The sequence below is a fragment of the Ylistrum balloti genome, unplaced genomic scaffold (genome assembly GCF_031769215.1).
Source record: "Ylistrum balloti isolate Yb309-2 unplaced genomic scaffold, AGI_CSIRO_Ybal_v1 Utg370032, whole genome shotgun sequence".
NCBI classification, from domain to species: Eukaryota; Metazoa; Mollusca; class Bivalvia; order Pectinida; family Pectinidae; genus Ylistrum; species Ylistrum balloti.
In genome coordinates, this window is record NW_026782094.1 from 961,924 (window position 1) to 977,985 (window position 16,062).

Consider the following 16,062-nt stretch of genomic DNA (forward strand, 5'->3'; position numbering starts at 1 on the left):
ATACCTACAGACCTGTTTTGATTAAACGACTTAACAACTGGTAAATTGTCTTAACTATGTATTGTAAAAGACTTGGTTGATAGAGACGTACATATGTGTTAAATAGTCTTTTAATTAGGTCACAACTAACTTGTTCAACGAAACTTATTTTCTTTAGTATTGATTTTCTTTATTATTCGCAGGATCTATTTTTCCTGAATAATTGCACATTGTTTATCCCAATGAAAATGACAAATATTCAAATAACTCCTGAATTAGTACATTCTCACGCACCATTTTCGATACTCAAGGAGTTATGAACATTTTCAATTCCTACACCCACCCGAAAAATTTTCATTTCCTACACCCCCGGAACATTTCCTGGCAAAAGTGAAGCCAAAGGCAAAGTAATTCGGTTGGTCTAGACTGGCGGGTTGAAGGAGAAAACAAGAAGTGTTTATGAAACACTATGTCCCCTGTTGCGACAGAATTCTGAAGTAGGACATCGAAACTAGCGTGTAAGACACGTGCTAATTGCATGCACACTTTGTGAAACACTTACATCTACTGTGGGAATGATTTTTTTTTTTTACGGTGCAATAGTTAAGGGCAAGGTGAAAGAAGATAACAGACAAACACCTACACAGCATGAAAACAATATGCACCCGAAATGCTATGTAATGTTCCAGAGGTGCAGAGAGGATAGCGAGTGTAATCCCATAGAAGTAAAACTTCACGCATCAAAAGAATATCACTTTATGAAAAATAAAAATGTAACAGTCACAAAAATCAAGGCATGATTATATTTCAATAAATTCTTTTCTGGATTTGAGATTTCAGAAAAATCATAAAACGAAATTTCTAGACTCTATATATAATACAGAGACCTTTTCTTATTATATCCTTTGATTTTGGAAATAGTTTATATCACGTAGCTTAAAATTAGACAGATATGTATTATCTGATATCGTGGTATCAGCTGCTGACAACATGCGTGAAACGTCAATAACTACAGATGTTTGCAAATTTGTAACAGCTTGTATAATTCAGAATTGTCAACTTATAGCTTGTAACTCACTAACTGCTATGATTGCGACATATTGATGATACAATGTATACAGCTTAATTACTTTGTTTATTTCCTTTGAAATCTCTTTGTCAGTGTAATAATTTCTCCTGTTTTTTTCTGATTTGTACGGTAGATCACGACTGATTATCAGTGTTCAACGAAAAAGATATCCGTAGCCTCACCATAATCTTGAAACGGAAGTCGATATCGATCGAAGCGCCATCTGTCGCATGGCGCCATCTTGCAAGTTCTGTACAACTTGGAAGCAGAAGTGAACAGCTGAAGATGGAGGTGGAGAAGATTGACATGTCTCTTGGTAAGATTATTTTTCTGGTTTATAGTGGTTTAAAATTACATAAGATGCATTCGAAGTCAGGTCTGTAGTCTGTATAACATGTAAATTCATTCGAAACTTGGAGTTCGAATTTTGTAAACACACACTGAAGTTTCAAAACATTAGAGCATAATTGATGATCTGGGATGCTGAACGGCAACGCTGGGTGACCAGTGGCTAGGAAATAGATCCATGTTGTACTCATTCCATTGGTGCCGATTTAAATTTTGTTCAGAATCGTTATTTATCGGTATTTTTCTTGAATGTTACCCATGATTGAGTAATCGAGACTATAATGTACATACTCTCTTTACTTAGTCTATCTAAAACGCGTCAACAAGTGACAACAAACGTCGGTAAGAGTCCTTAGCAAATATCTTTTAAAATGCTCCTTAAAGTTATCAACATTAAGATATATGTTCGTAATTTAACCATAATACACTTATATATACATAGACTTAAATGTTGTTTTTTGTTTTCATAATCTGATAAATCAGGGTTTTTCAATATTTTGTTAGTAGTAGGCTGTGTAGTGAAAGTAGGAGGCTGGCCTGGCGTGTACGTGTAGTCGTGTACGGAACATTATTATGTAAATGCTTGAATTGTGGTCTCATTCACGTTCAGAATATTAAATGATTCAAGAGATACATGTTGAAAGAAAGGCGGATAACCAGTCTAACCTGTCATATTTTCTTTAAAGCTACATAGAGTAGCTGAAGTTAGATAGAATAGCCAAGGTAATTTAAGCTTGTTTGAATATAACACTAGTATATATGATGTGTCCTGCTTGAAAAATCATTGATTGAAACAACACAGGAAGATTGTTGCTTAGCTTTGAATTTTTATTCTGTAATTGCTAACTTTCAACTAAAATAATCTCTTGTGTATCCAGTTGAAAAGATATATTTGAAATTCCAATACATCTTGTGCCTGTGCATTGCAATCAAAATATCAGGTTATATCAGAAAGCTGTCCAGTCGATAAACTGTCCATTGGCTGTAATTTTAGGTGGGCAGTAATTTTAGGTTGAAAAACTTTGTTTCCGTAAACATTTATGTGTATGTCGAAATAGCAGATGCTTTCATGAGTTGCCAAGTGCACAAAAGTCATGGTGATCGGGGACTGCTGAGAGCAAATAATCACGAGTTGTTTACATTGAAAATTTTATTCATGCTATCTGTTTATTATTTCATTCACACTAGCATAATAATACATTGCCCACCTGTCAAGTTAATTGAGGCTTTAAACACTTGATAATTCGATGTTGAATCATTTATGTTACTGTAGCCAGGTGCAGTTGTAAACACACTCCACTCTCGTACTCCATGTGTGTCTGTGTTAACCTTGTGACTTCATACTTGAGTGGAATATCTTTTGTATATTCTGTTCTGTAAACAATACGTGAGCATGTTTACCTGTACCCACACTAGACTAGGCAGTTTAAGTTTAAATAACTTGTTTCGCAATTGTTGTAAAACAAATAAAGTTTATATTATATTTATGTATATTCTGTTCTGTAAACAATACATGAGCATGTTTACCTGTATCCACACTAGACTAGGCAGTTTGTCTTGACCGATCGACTGGTGACAGCACTTGCACAGACTTTTCACTCTTAAATCCCACCACCCTGCATCCGTATATAAAGACTTGCAGTCTTTCCCCCCTGCAGATCTATATATCATTCGTCATACTGGTAAGTGGTGTCCGACTGATTTCCACTATATATACATGAATTATTCAAGACAGCCATTCTTGATAAGTTATTAATCTGTTTTAATAAGTATAAATGTTGTTGTGATGATTTTACTTACATATAATTGTAACCTTTAACCTTACTGCTGTCGTTTGGCGTTATCCTGTTTATGGTGAATGAATGAATAAATGAAAAATGAGTGTTATTTTTTTAGTAGGTTTTCTTCTACTGTTTTGATAAAAGATAAATGGCAGTCGCTGTGTCTGGTAGTAATTACAACCCTCGACCTGCATAGGCTAAATTAAGCCATAGCAGAATGTGTAAATTTGTTCTGTGTTTAAAAGGCGCTTTTCAAAGAAATGTCTGTTATCAAATGCTCATGATGCAGAAGATGAAGAATATGGATGGGACCTCATATAGGAGATTTATTGTTATGGGATTGTAATGCTTTACAAAAGCACAAAATAAAAATGAGGCATAGGATAGATTAAAAGAATATTTATGTTACTTTTTATTCACATGACTTTTGTTTATTTGTCACAATGGGTAAACTAATGGAATTTAAAGACAATATTGAGTCTGATTTCCCTCCAGAGAGCCAGATAGCTATAAGGTAATCACAAAGCAAGCATGACCTAGAACACATTTAACCAGATATATGGCTGCAGTTGACTTGAAATTCATTCACTAAATAAAAAAAAATTGGAAATGATTAACATGTAACAATGAAGTATTCAATTGTAGGTAGTATGAGAATTGACCCTGACGACATTGGCATAACATAAGTATATCTACAGGATTTGGACATTTTGTATGTGAAATATAACTATCATAATATGGTAAAAATAGCAGGATTAATAGACATGAAATTCAGATATATATAATTCCAGCTATCTTAAAGTATATGATATCTATATTTCACATATAGAACATCAAATGTTACATTGAAGATCCAGTCCTGTGGTATACTTCTCATGTTGCTACACCGTAGACTTATCATAAGTCCACAAAATAAATGAAAACTTAACCATCCGTAACCGTCCTGAACACATGCATATTTGATCCTTATCTTTTTTGAAATTTAGAGGTTTTCCCTTTAGCCGCCCTGTGCGACTTTCCAGTAGATCTTGGTATCACTATTTCATTACATCCCTACTATAAGCTCCATATCACAGATAGTTTGTCAAGGTATATTTCAAATGAAATTGCCCATGCTTTATCAAATCTTGTATTATTCTTTGTATCTCAGAATAATGATTCAATTGTAAGACTTATCTTCATTTCAGATGACATCATCAAATTGAACAGAAAAGAACAGAGAGGCAAAGGAAGAGGTCGTGGACGAGGAGCCAGAGGTGGACGCGGCCGGGGTGTATTAAGTGTCAGGGGCATGTCTGCTGGACGAGGAAGAGGTACCACTCGTGGTGGTAAAGTTTCCACTCGTGGTAGTAAAGTTTCCACTCGTGGTAATAGTCTTAAACGTGGTCAGTTGAAAAAGGCAAGAGGAGGTCAGACCACCTTCAAAGGCAGAGGACAAAACCAGTTTAAACAATTAAAAACAAATGCAAGTGGATTCCGTGGAAGAGGTCGAGGCCAGCAGGGTCAAAGGAGAGGTCGAGGAGGAAATTTAGCTGGAATCAGTCCTCTAAACAGGAGTGTATCAGTAAGTTTCTCACTCCAAACATCAATTACTGTTTAATATAATTACCAGGCTGGTATTAAGTTGTCCATTGACTAATATGTCCTGACTTTGATTTAGAATCAACTTGAAGATAAGGCCCAAATCAGTCTCTGTTTTCCAACCCGTTTCAGGTATTTCATTTCCAGCTCCATCGTTTTTAAGACATCATTCAGGAAACCCCAATTTTGGATTTTTATACACAATTTCTAAAAGTGTTGCAGCTAGATCATCATCATCTTCATGCATTGGCACAACGATGAACATGAAATTTGATAAGTGTACTAGTTCTCAAGCTAAAAATATCACAACTAAATATCTGAAATTAAAATAAAAGTTTTCAAGTTTTCCATTTGGTTACATTTTGGTAACGGTAATTTTTGGGAGATTTTTTTAAATGCAAGCCCAGAACTCTATTTGCAATATATTGATGAGTGTAAACACAAAACGATAAATCTGAGCAAGCCCACAGGAAAATCACAAGTCCAGGACTGAGATATATAAGTCCAAAAAATCGCAGGTAAAGTAAGTATAAATGTTTAGCAGATTGAAAAAAAATTAATTTGAGTATTTGGAAGGCCATGCATTGACAAAGAAAATAATTTCCATTAAGGAGGTGAACTGATAAGTAATCACATTGTGTACCTAATTTGGTCCCTTTCAATCTTTTCTATCTTCTGATGTGCATGTTGCATTTACAGGGTCAATATATCAATGTTGGTGTCCATGCATAGGTCATGGTGTATAGGTGGTAAGGTACACCTATACCATTCATATTTTAGCTAGTTCTCGGTAGTAGTTTTAGATAGAAAAGATATCAAATGTATTTAAAACCAAAATTTACAATAAAGGCATAAACACTTTTACAAATATATAATACTGACTTAAAGACACTGTTATTTTCTATTAACTAAAAAGTTTTCTATCAGAAATAAATTTTAGGTAACGATTTTTAGGAGGATAAATAATTGAAAAGTTCTCCGTTATGCTTATGAAAAATTAATTTACTTATTTTTTTTTTATATAAATCTCTGCTATAGGTGTTTTTCATGAATGTTACATTATAAACAGGATCTTGTAATGATAATATGTATTCTTTCAGGACCTACGACAGAATGTGACTGGTGGTGCAAAACAGGGAGTGAAACAGACCTTACAACAGCGTAGGACTAAAGCACTACAGGCATTGCAAAATGCCAAAGAAACATTAGCAAAAATACAGATGCAACAGAAAGCTTCCAGACAGAATACTGTAAACAATAGGAGAGGATTACAGGTACTACTAGGTGTACTAGATCTAAATTGCAGATTATTATATAATTTTGTATGACTGCTGTGCATGCATAGCCACACATGTAGTGGTCATTGGTCTTGTATTATCTCTAAATAATGGCTATGTGTTGTATATGCAGCAAATTTTATAGAATTTTATCTGATGAGTTCAAAGCACCATTTCCAAAATTTTGAAGAGCCCATTTACAAAGAGACAGATGATTATGATGGAGTCCCACAGGAAAATCATGAATCAAGGACTCAGATATGTGTTGATGTTGAAATTTGGATAATGAAAAACCTGGAATGTGATTGTTTAAACCGGAACTGGTAATTTTTGACCTCGAAATTGATGTTTTCAAAAACTCCTGGGGAAAAAAGCTTTTTTCTAATACCAGTGTTCCAGTGCCCTGTTTGCATTTTCAAAAACTAAATTGTGTCTTGCCCTCTTTCTGAGCACCCTGCCTTAAATTCTGAAACCCTAGGTACTCTTTCTTTCCATCCTGTAGATTTTTGGCCGATTAAGAAATTGCCAAAGTCTAGAAATTAACATCGGTATATCTACTAATAATGTAATTAACTAAGATTAAATGATTCAGGTATATTTATAGTGCATGGTTTTAACACTCTACCTGTGGTGGTTTGTGTTTCTGCTGAAGTTGTTAAACAGCCTGGTCTGTGTTGCCATGGTTTTGTCTCTGGGCAAGTGACTACTCTGATTGCTCCTGAAGCCCTGTGACTTGGTTTCTAACTCTTTTTTTAATGTTGTTGATGACAACTACAAGATGACCCTGTTTAAGAATGACTGTTGCTGTTAACCCTGCAGATTACAACGTTCAAAGTTTCCGTTTGTCATTAGATGTCTTTCTTTGCCCTTGCAGACTCAATATACTTCAACAGAATACAGAGGAAGGGGCAGAGGTCGTGGTCAGGGAACAACCCGAGGACGAGGTGCTAGGGGAAGAGGAGCCCGGGGGAGAGGACAGGTGTATATCAACCAAAACTTTGCATCTCAGGAACAATATGGGAGTACCACCTCCCTAGCATCACAAAGGCAACGCAAACGTAGACAGTATGTGTTGACCAATCCTTAAATAACTGATTAGATTTGTATGTAGTACATGTGTCATTCTAGATTAATAATGTTGCAATTTCTCTTTTAATGACCAATTGAATTTGTATTGAAGCACTAAAAATAATTAAAAAGTTGAAATGAAGAATTTTTTAGATAGTTTTGAAATATGTATAATTGAATTATAGCGACACATGGTTTCAGTTGACCTTTTCATTTGGCAATTTTAGATGTCCTAATCTGAAGGGTACTTCCTTGTCCAAATCATCAAGTCCATTGCCTGCATAATCGAAAGACTACATCATAATATTTACTCACTGATTTTTTTTCACCCATTTTGATGAAAAAGTTATTGAATATTATTATGAAAATCAAATTGCAGAATTACAGACAGCAAAATGTTTTATAAGATGCAAAGGTTAAGGTAGCATGGCAGAAATGTTGTTAATGATATGTTAAATAATATAAACTGTTTATGAGAAAATATCTCAGTTTTTTATGAAAAGCAGAATGTATTTTGATCTTTGATAAGAATGATAATCTGCACGCAATTTTGGGCCTTTTGTAGTGATCTACCACTTCTCTTGGTTATTTCTTAATCTTGAACCATCTGATATGATAGTGATATCTTGACTGTTGCAGGTGGCGACCATCAAATAACAACACTCAAGACAATATCCTCTTAGTACATGTAAATAACCAGAAACCCCTCCAGAGGTAAGAATATACACAAAGGATCTATCTCTGATAGCCATTTACTGCTGAAAGTCTCATTGTATGCATTATCTGGCATTTTTGTTAGATTCAAAACATCCACGTGATGAATATGCAAAGATAAGTCTTAAACATACTTAGTCTGACTGGAATTTATTAAGATAAACTTGATTGGGATATCAAAACAAATGAAAATTATCAAAATACAAAATGATATTATATAAAGTTCAGAAGGTAGATTCAGGTGTGAGGAATTCGAGGGGTCACTGTGTAGTCTGAATAGGAAGTATACATTGTTGTAGTAGATATCAATCTCTTACAAAAACATATGAAGAATTTCCTGACTTCACTTTGAAAACGATTGTAAATGGAGGCATGTGCACACCAAGTGAATTTCATCAACTTTCATATTAATACACCTTAACGTTATTTTGACCATATTGATATTAATTTATCATTATTACTCTTCAATATTTTTGTAAAGTTTTGTATACTGTGGCTTTCACAAGTTAACTAATTTCTTAAAAAGCATGTCTTTGATGTCAGTTTCACTAGAATACAAAGCATTTTACATAATTTCTCTAAAACCAAAGGGTAGACAGTACCATCTGAACTGGTATCTAGAAGTCATAATGCATCTGACTCTCGGTGTAAAGATAATAACAGAAATTTTTCACACGTTTTTTATGTTGCAAACTTTTTTAAAATGCTGGCAAATAGATTTGCTCTGGAATAACTAATGTTTTTTCAAAATAATTTATACAAACATATACAAATAAATTTGTGATAAATTTATTTTAGAAGTGACCATTTAGTTCCAAATTCCTATTCGTTTACAGTGATACTCTGTATTTCAAAATATTGCATAGACCTGACACTGTTTTGAAGAGTAGATTGTCTTGTTTTGTTTTTCAGATTGAAACAGCAACAACAGAAAAAACAGCCTACCTTTAGACAGCAAATTGTGGTATGTACTTCATCAGATTAATTACATTGTAGACAAAATATGTTAAAATAAAAACTTGCCCATTTTGAAAATATACATACTTTATGTAGTCCTTGACTAAAGATAAATTTCAAGGCTTTGTAAAAAAAAAATGATGCTGGAATTATATTTTAATTAATGTGGATATTGCAAATTGATGAGAACAAGAAAGATGTTGTTTAAAGCTCTATGCATATTATTGTAGTATGTTGCATGTGCCCAGGATGCATGACAAGCAATAATGATGGTTCCACTGTAATAGCTTGGACAACATATCAATGTAATATCTATTCAAGTCAGTCTAGTGTTTGTTGAAGGCAAATAAAGCAGACTAAGTGGTAGTTGATTGGTTTTGTGGCATTCGGTGTATAAGTTCCCTGTTCTGTACATGATACAGATTTGATAGTGAAGTATTTTCAGCATATCCTGTTTAATTATGTTACCCTAGGGTATGACATTGTCCGTCTGTGACCTTCTATATTCTTTGTGCAGGGGTCTCTGGCAACAGTTTCATACCATCTTTTGCAAACTTGAGAGGATTAATCACTTTGACATGAAGTATTATTTGTAGTTTCAGCTCCTTGATATTTCTTAATTTTAATCTCCTTCTAAGATCTCTGTCAGGTTTTGGTAATTCTGTAGATTTTTTGCTGTGATACATTAGTTCACAATATATTCTTTTGAATAATTTTCAGTGTTTTCATTTTATTCTAGAACCTTAAGCCATCCCAAAGCCAGTCATTTAACATGCAGAAAAAGATCTTTGCACAGAACTCTGTAAGTTGGAAGATATTTTACATGCAATGTTGTTTGTATTGGGAGTGGATTGGGAAGATTTTGAAATAAAGTTGTCAAATTCAGTTACATTTTTCACATTAATTCCACCACCAATGACATATGACAATTAATTTTCATTACTGGTTGTTCAAGTTGCTTTCATTCATGGTTTACCATCTGCCCATCAGATTGCAGGTAAGAATGGTACCTGCTTACCTGATTGCATGATGGTAAGAGGTGTCTAAACTTGGGTCTCATTATCTTTCTCTTTTTGTAAAGATTGTTCTTCTTGCTGGTATCTCCCGAGACTGTGCTTCATTTTTGGCCTTTATTGGGTGTTCATGTCACAACAGATTAACCCGTTGTCAACATAATGTAATGGGGTCTCCTGCTAAAGGAATGTTAGTATCATTCAGTATGGTTACACTATAAAGCCAGCTTCAGCTTTACATTATCATAAGGAGACTTACACAAAAATATTGCCATGTTCCAAACATACACACATCCAACACATACCCTGGGAGGTCATCCTTAAATGACCCTTGTTATTGATACAATGTGAATTGATATATCCTTAGTTAGTTTTTATCAGTTCTCACTCTAAAATTGATATCTTGTTTTGTCATGTTCAATTTTAAAAAGGATTTGGAACACAAAACAGCTGACAGTGGGCCCACTGTGACTTTGACAGCATACGTTTTTTTCTCAGAGAATCATGATAAGGTCTTCCAAAGTTCATATCTAAAAATTCATTTGGTTCTCAATTCAATAATGACTAATTACACGAACCAAATTGCTTCCAGGCAATTTGTACTCTCACTTTCAGATTATTTACAATTTGATTGTCCTTGCAACAAATAGTCATGAGGAAAAAGGAAGAAACAATTCAATAGGAACCATTAGCCTTGAAAAGTGATATTATACTGAACGCTTCTTTCTGAATTTGTGTTTAGAAATTATTTCAGAGCAGCAGATGGAGACCATGAAAAACATAATTTAGTGAAATTTACAACAGCTGTCATAATGGAATACTTAAGAGTTCCTTTTTGGGAGATCCATACAATTGGATTTAATTATTGGCTAGAAAATATGTTCAAATAAACACGCAAAATAACAGTTCAATAGAATGATAATACATTTTTGTACACATATAAATAAAAGACCTAAAAAGTTTTAGGTTGTTAACCAATATTTTTTCTGGCATAAATTTTGATACAGACCAACTGTATAGTTCATGGCATACAAATATATGCTGTCTGACGTAATTATCTCCCCTTTACTAGTCCTAACAACAAAATCAACATTAAAAAAGATTTGAGGGTCCCAGAGAAAAACCACGAGTGGTTGTATAAAGTAAAATCAAAGTAAGAGCAATGATACACTAGTGTGTTAACAATAGGTATATTAATTGATAATAAATTGTAATGTTATGTACAGTCGAGACCCGATAATCCGTGCTCCATTGGTCCGGAAATCTCGCAGTCCGGATGAGAATCGACGGGAACGTTATTTTGAGCTACTAATCCGGAAATCTGGATTCGCAATCCGGGCACAATTTCTGGGAACCAAACCCAGAAATATGGTCTTTTTTGAGTCAATAATCCGGACGGAGAAAATACAAAAGAAAATTTTTTTCAGAAAAAATAGACCGCTATTTCATCTTACCTGACTGATGGCATTGTCCGTCACACATGATTGTATATCGATTGTACCAAGCTGACCTCTGTCTAATGTCACCATAAAATGTTTGCACTGTTATTAAGTCGTCCTATTATAAACTGTTTTCCAGGGTGAATGAAATTAATAAAAGCGTTTGTTTTGAAATTGGCGTTTATCCTACTATACTACAAATTTTTGTTTTTACAGACTGGAGTAAGTCTATCTGATCGATTTGCTGGAGGATCCAAGAACTTTGCTGGACCAAGTGGTGATGGAAGAAAAGTTTTCTTTTAGGGTTTGATAATAAACACTTCAAGGCATTTCATAGACAATATGACAGTGTTTCATTGTGAATATGAAGGGAGTACAGTGGTAAAATAACAGCAACTCTGTATGAATATGAAGAGAGGAAATTGATGGAAGTAGTGTTTGTGTATGGCGTGTGTGAGTTCCAATTAAGTTTCATTTTAATATATTTATCATGTGTGTTTGAAATAAATATATCATTTTCCGTCTAAGTTTTGAAAAAAACATTTAACATAATTTTCAATTTTTGTTTGAAACTCTTGTACATCATTTATTTTTGTATTAGTGAAATTACAAGGTTTTTTGGGTCCTCAAGAAGTGGGTAACTTTTATAGACAATGCTCTGTTGGGCACCACTATCACAAAACTATTGATTCTTCAGAAATCTTAAGTACAAAGATGGCACTACCATGGTGGACAACAGCTAAATTGTGACACTTATCCTCAGAAAACTTCTGTTCAGTTACACAGCAGTATAGTCAGATGTGGTCATGTCAGCCAACAAGACATAATAAAAATATACAGCAGTTTACCGTAAAGGTTGTTAATTTCATAGGGTACTATGCTTTTCAATATTTGAGGTTTGAATTAAAACAAAATATGTAATCTGATTATAGAATTAACATGGTAAACAACCTGTGTAAAAAACATCATTTTATTGAAGATTTTGATAAAACTGCACAAATTTTCAAAAATCATAAATAAGCAGGCTCTTGCATGTTCTGGAATCGAAAGTTTGAAAATGATATTCATATAGTTTGTTATTGTTTTGTTGAAATATTTTGAGTTTTAAGATGTATTGATTGTAATGACTGCATTTTCTGTTATGGTTTACAGAATACTCATTGTCAATTTTTTCAGAGAATTGACATTTACACAGGACTTAAATACAATTCAACCACAGTGTATACCTATCATTACAAGGCCTAGGATACTTACAGATGAGTTCTAATATACCTATCAGGTTTGAGTCGATGGGTTTGGATACCGAGATACAACTTTGACTGACATTAATTACAAGACCTGGATCAGTGGTGTGTAGTATGTTCCTGCACCAAATAAATAACAAATCTTTTTTTCATAGCATAACAACCATATTATTTTTAACATTAATAAATTATCTTTATTTCCACTATCTGTTTAACCCTGGGGTAGACATATTTCTACTCTGCCAATGGTGTAACTGCAGGGCTTTTTCAACTCATTTTAGAATTGGCTTTTTAATCTAAATTAGAAGTTGGGGGAAGGTTGTGCTATCAATTTGGAAGAAAGTTTCAATGAATAAACTATATATTTTTGGAATTTGATGGTCGTATGAAATAAAGCCCTTTGGTAATTGGGTCCATATTTGGTCCAACAGTGCCCCCAGAAAAAGCCTTGAAGTGCCTTTCCCTCTTTTATTTGAAATTATCCTAAAGGTTTAAAATTGGATATCAAATAACGAGATTATCACAAGTGACAGACTACAGTTTTGTTCATCATCATAATTCATGTAATATTAATGATTGCTTTACATCATATTTATGATTTTATAACAATTAACACATGTTTTGAATAAAAAGATAAACAAATAGTTTGAGCCAAAGTTAATTCAGAGTGAGTTTGTTGATTATTTTGGCGCTGTGATTAGGTGTGAAACAGAAAAGTATGCAGGGCAATGAAATAAAATATCAAAATTAATCCAGGCAAGTTTCAGGTAATTGAAACTTGATTTGATGAAGTAAAAATGTGTAATACAAATTACCATTGCTAAGATTTGCATTCATGAAAGTAAAGATATTTTTTTTATCTTTACTTTCATAAGTGCAAATCTTTATTTTGGTATTCTAAAGCTAACATACGAGGGCTGATTGATAAGTTTTTTGAGGGTTTGATTTTTTTTACATAAACTGACTACATGACTGTAGTCTTTGGGTACACAGACTTAATTAGTCAGAGAATAGAAGCAGTGAAATGCTTAGCTTCTTTAATACAAGACTCCCACCTTATCAATCAGCCCTTGTATGAAACAGGAACTGAACAAAACATCTTAAGGATTGTGACACAAGAATGAATTATGATGTGTTATTAAAAATTGATAACTGAGTAGTCATTTACTGAGTACGCTGTCTTAAATAGAATGAAATATGTAATAAATCTTCAGCTTGAGTTTGAGTTTCCCATTAGTTATAGCCAAAAGAACATCATTTCTTTCTATAACAGTTAACTTAAGAAGAATTTTATGTTTTAAAGGAAAGTGTCAAGCTACTTTATTACTTTGATACTCATATGAAACAATATAACATGAAATGATAGAATAAAACTTTGGAATTCAGATGACTGATGATAAGAGTCTTGAATTTATAAATTGTTTCCTTCTCCAACAGGTGGAGAAATGCTGTCGGTGATATTGGTTGATATAGATATCAACCAATTTATGATGAATTATGTTAAATCTAAAAATAATTATTTTTAGTGAAATCAGTTTGTTAGATAATCTTTCAAAAAACTGACTTGCTGCTTATTTTGTCCTGAAATTATTTATGGAATGAGTTGTCTTTTCTTCTGTTTTTTTTTTTTTTAAATCCACTATCATCTGATGATGATCTTTTCATATTGCCCTTCATAGGTGGTCTATCTAGAAGAGCAATAAACTGGATAGATAATTTTCAAATTTCATATGTAGGTTCTCCTGGGTCCCTAGTTGGGCATTTCTTATTTTGGGACTGATCTGAAAAACAAAATGGTGGATTGGCAGTCATCTGGGATTTTGACAATCCGTGTAAAAGATTGTTGTTGCTAATTTTATGAGAAGTACTGGATGCATTTTTCTCAAATTTCATCGTTAGAAAACAAAGTAAAGATCAAAGAACGGTTGGCACCAAGATTCCCTGGGAAATCTTGTATTATTTATAGTAAATGATTGATTACTAAATTTTCAGTTTGATGAAAACATATTTTAAGTACTTTTTACTACAGACTAAAACAGTTTGTACATCTTAGTATCAGTTACCTCTTTTACAGGATATGTGAGCGTAGTGAAGGTATAGTGTAGGATGATTGTGTATTTTACAGAAGAGTGTATAATGATACTAGTATATCCTTTGTTTTAGTCTCATACCCATTAGATTCATATCATAAATGATTAATTTGTTAAACAGTGTTTGTGTTTTGTTTTTAGCCCAACTGACCCAGTGAGCTTATGTCGTACTGCAGAAGTCTGTCGTCCATCAGGCGTTTCTACAAATCACTACTAGTCAGAACCATCTGAGCATTCATGGAAAAAAATAGGGTTCTTACCCCCCTGGGATCAATAGGGAAAATAGATCAAATGCTGTGATACCTTGTTCCTCCTGTAAAAATCATGGGAGTTTTGTCAAATATGCATTCTTAGGAGCAAGAGAATCAATTTTGTTCGAAGGGTGGGTCTTGGCCCATGGGACCGGAGGGGTGGGGCCCAATAGGGAAAATAGAACAAATTCTTTAAAATCCTTCTGCTCCATTAGGAATGATTGGATTTTGACCAAATTTAGTCTGAGGCATTGTTTGGTGCAGGGTAATCAATGACCCCTGGGGTCAGATGGGTGGGGACAAAATGGAAAATAGTGTATATTCTTCAAAATGATTGGAATTTGCGCATATTTGGTCTGAAGCATTGTTAGGTTGAGAGGTATAACAGTAAATCTTGGCTCCCTGGGACGTAAGGGGCAGGACCCAATTTGAGGAATAGAACGAACTCTTTGAAATCCAAACCCTTAGTTGTTCTTAAGCATTCCTTGGTGCAGGGAAATTGCATATGTATAGTCCTGGTCCCTTGGGGATGGGAGGATGGAGCTCAATAGATGAAATAGAACAAGTTTTGTTTAATGGCATTTATGGGACTAGGGCAGAAATTGTATTGGGTTTTGGGTCATCTTGCCCGAAGTGATCATGAGATTGTCTTTTTATTATGTGTAAATTTTCAAATCCAAATGTGGCTGCCACACATGAATAAGTCAAAAATTTGATATGCCTCAATGGCACCTGTTCCAGAACTAGAAAAGAAGGTTAGTGTGCTAAACGCCATCTTGGAATTCTTTAGCAACGGATATTCAAGTTGGCGCGCTTAGCAACCCCATAAAACTATGGCCCCTCAGAATCTCGGTGTGTAACGGCATCACTAACCGAGTTATCGCCCCTGTCACTAATCATCTCCGCTGCTTGCTGTATTTCAGGTACACCATTTAACTGACGGGTTGGTTTTGACAACGTCGTTAACGTTTTTAGCTATAGTAAAGTACGTAATTCGACTGACGGATTGGTTTTAATGACGTCATTGATGTATTTGGCTATGTAAGAGGGGATGATTACCGTGTTTTGATTTTTATGCCCCCGGCCATAGGGGGGCATATAGCGTTGCCCATGTCCGTCCGTCCCGTCCCGTCGCGTCCCAAATCAGTATATACCACCTAACAACTTCATTCGGAAGGCAATTTTCATGAAACTTCATACAAATATCAAGTATGGAAAGACCTCATGCAGTGTTGAATTTCTCGGCGTTCT

At 34.1% G+C, this 16,062-nt stretch overlaps 1 protein-coding gene across 2 annotated transcripts; it reads left to right on the forward strand.

Moving 5' to 3' along the window:
• Positions 1-1,290: 1,290 nt before the first annotated feature.
• On the forward strand, positions 1,291-14,678 carry LOC132548878 (THO complex subunit 4-A-like). Of its 2 annotated transcripts, XM_060212776.1 has the most exons (8): positions 1,291-1,364; positions 4,365-4,741; positions 5,859-6,032; positions 6,910-7,100; positions 7,743-7,817; positions 8,730-8,781; positions 9,514-9,576; positions 11,443-14,678. In XM_060212776.1, exons 1-8 carry the CDS (start codon positions 1,334-1,336, stop codon positions 11,527-11,529), a joined length of 1,050 nt encoding a protein of 349 aa, XP_060068759.1. In that variant the 5' UTR covers positions 1,291-1,333; the 3' UTR covers positions 11,530-14,678. The 2 variants fall into 2 exon arrangements, with proteins under 2 accessions (XP_060068759.1, XP_060068760.1); XM_060212777.1 differs by lacking the exon at positions 9,514-9,576.
• Positions 14,679-16,062: the final 1,384 nt, after the last annotated feature.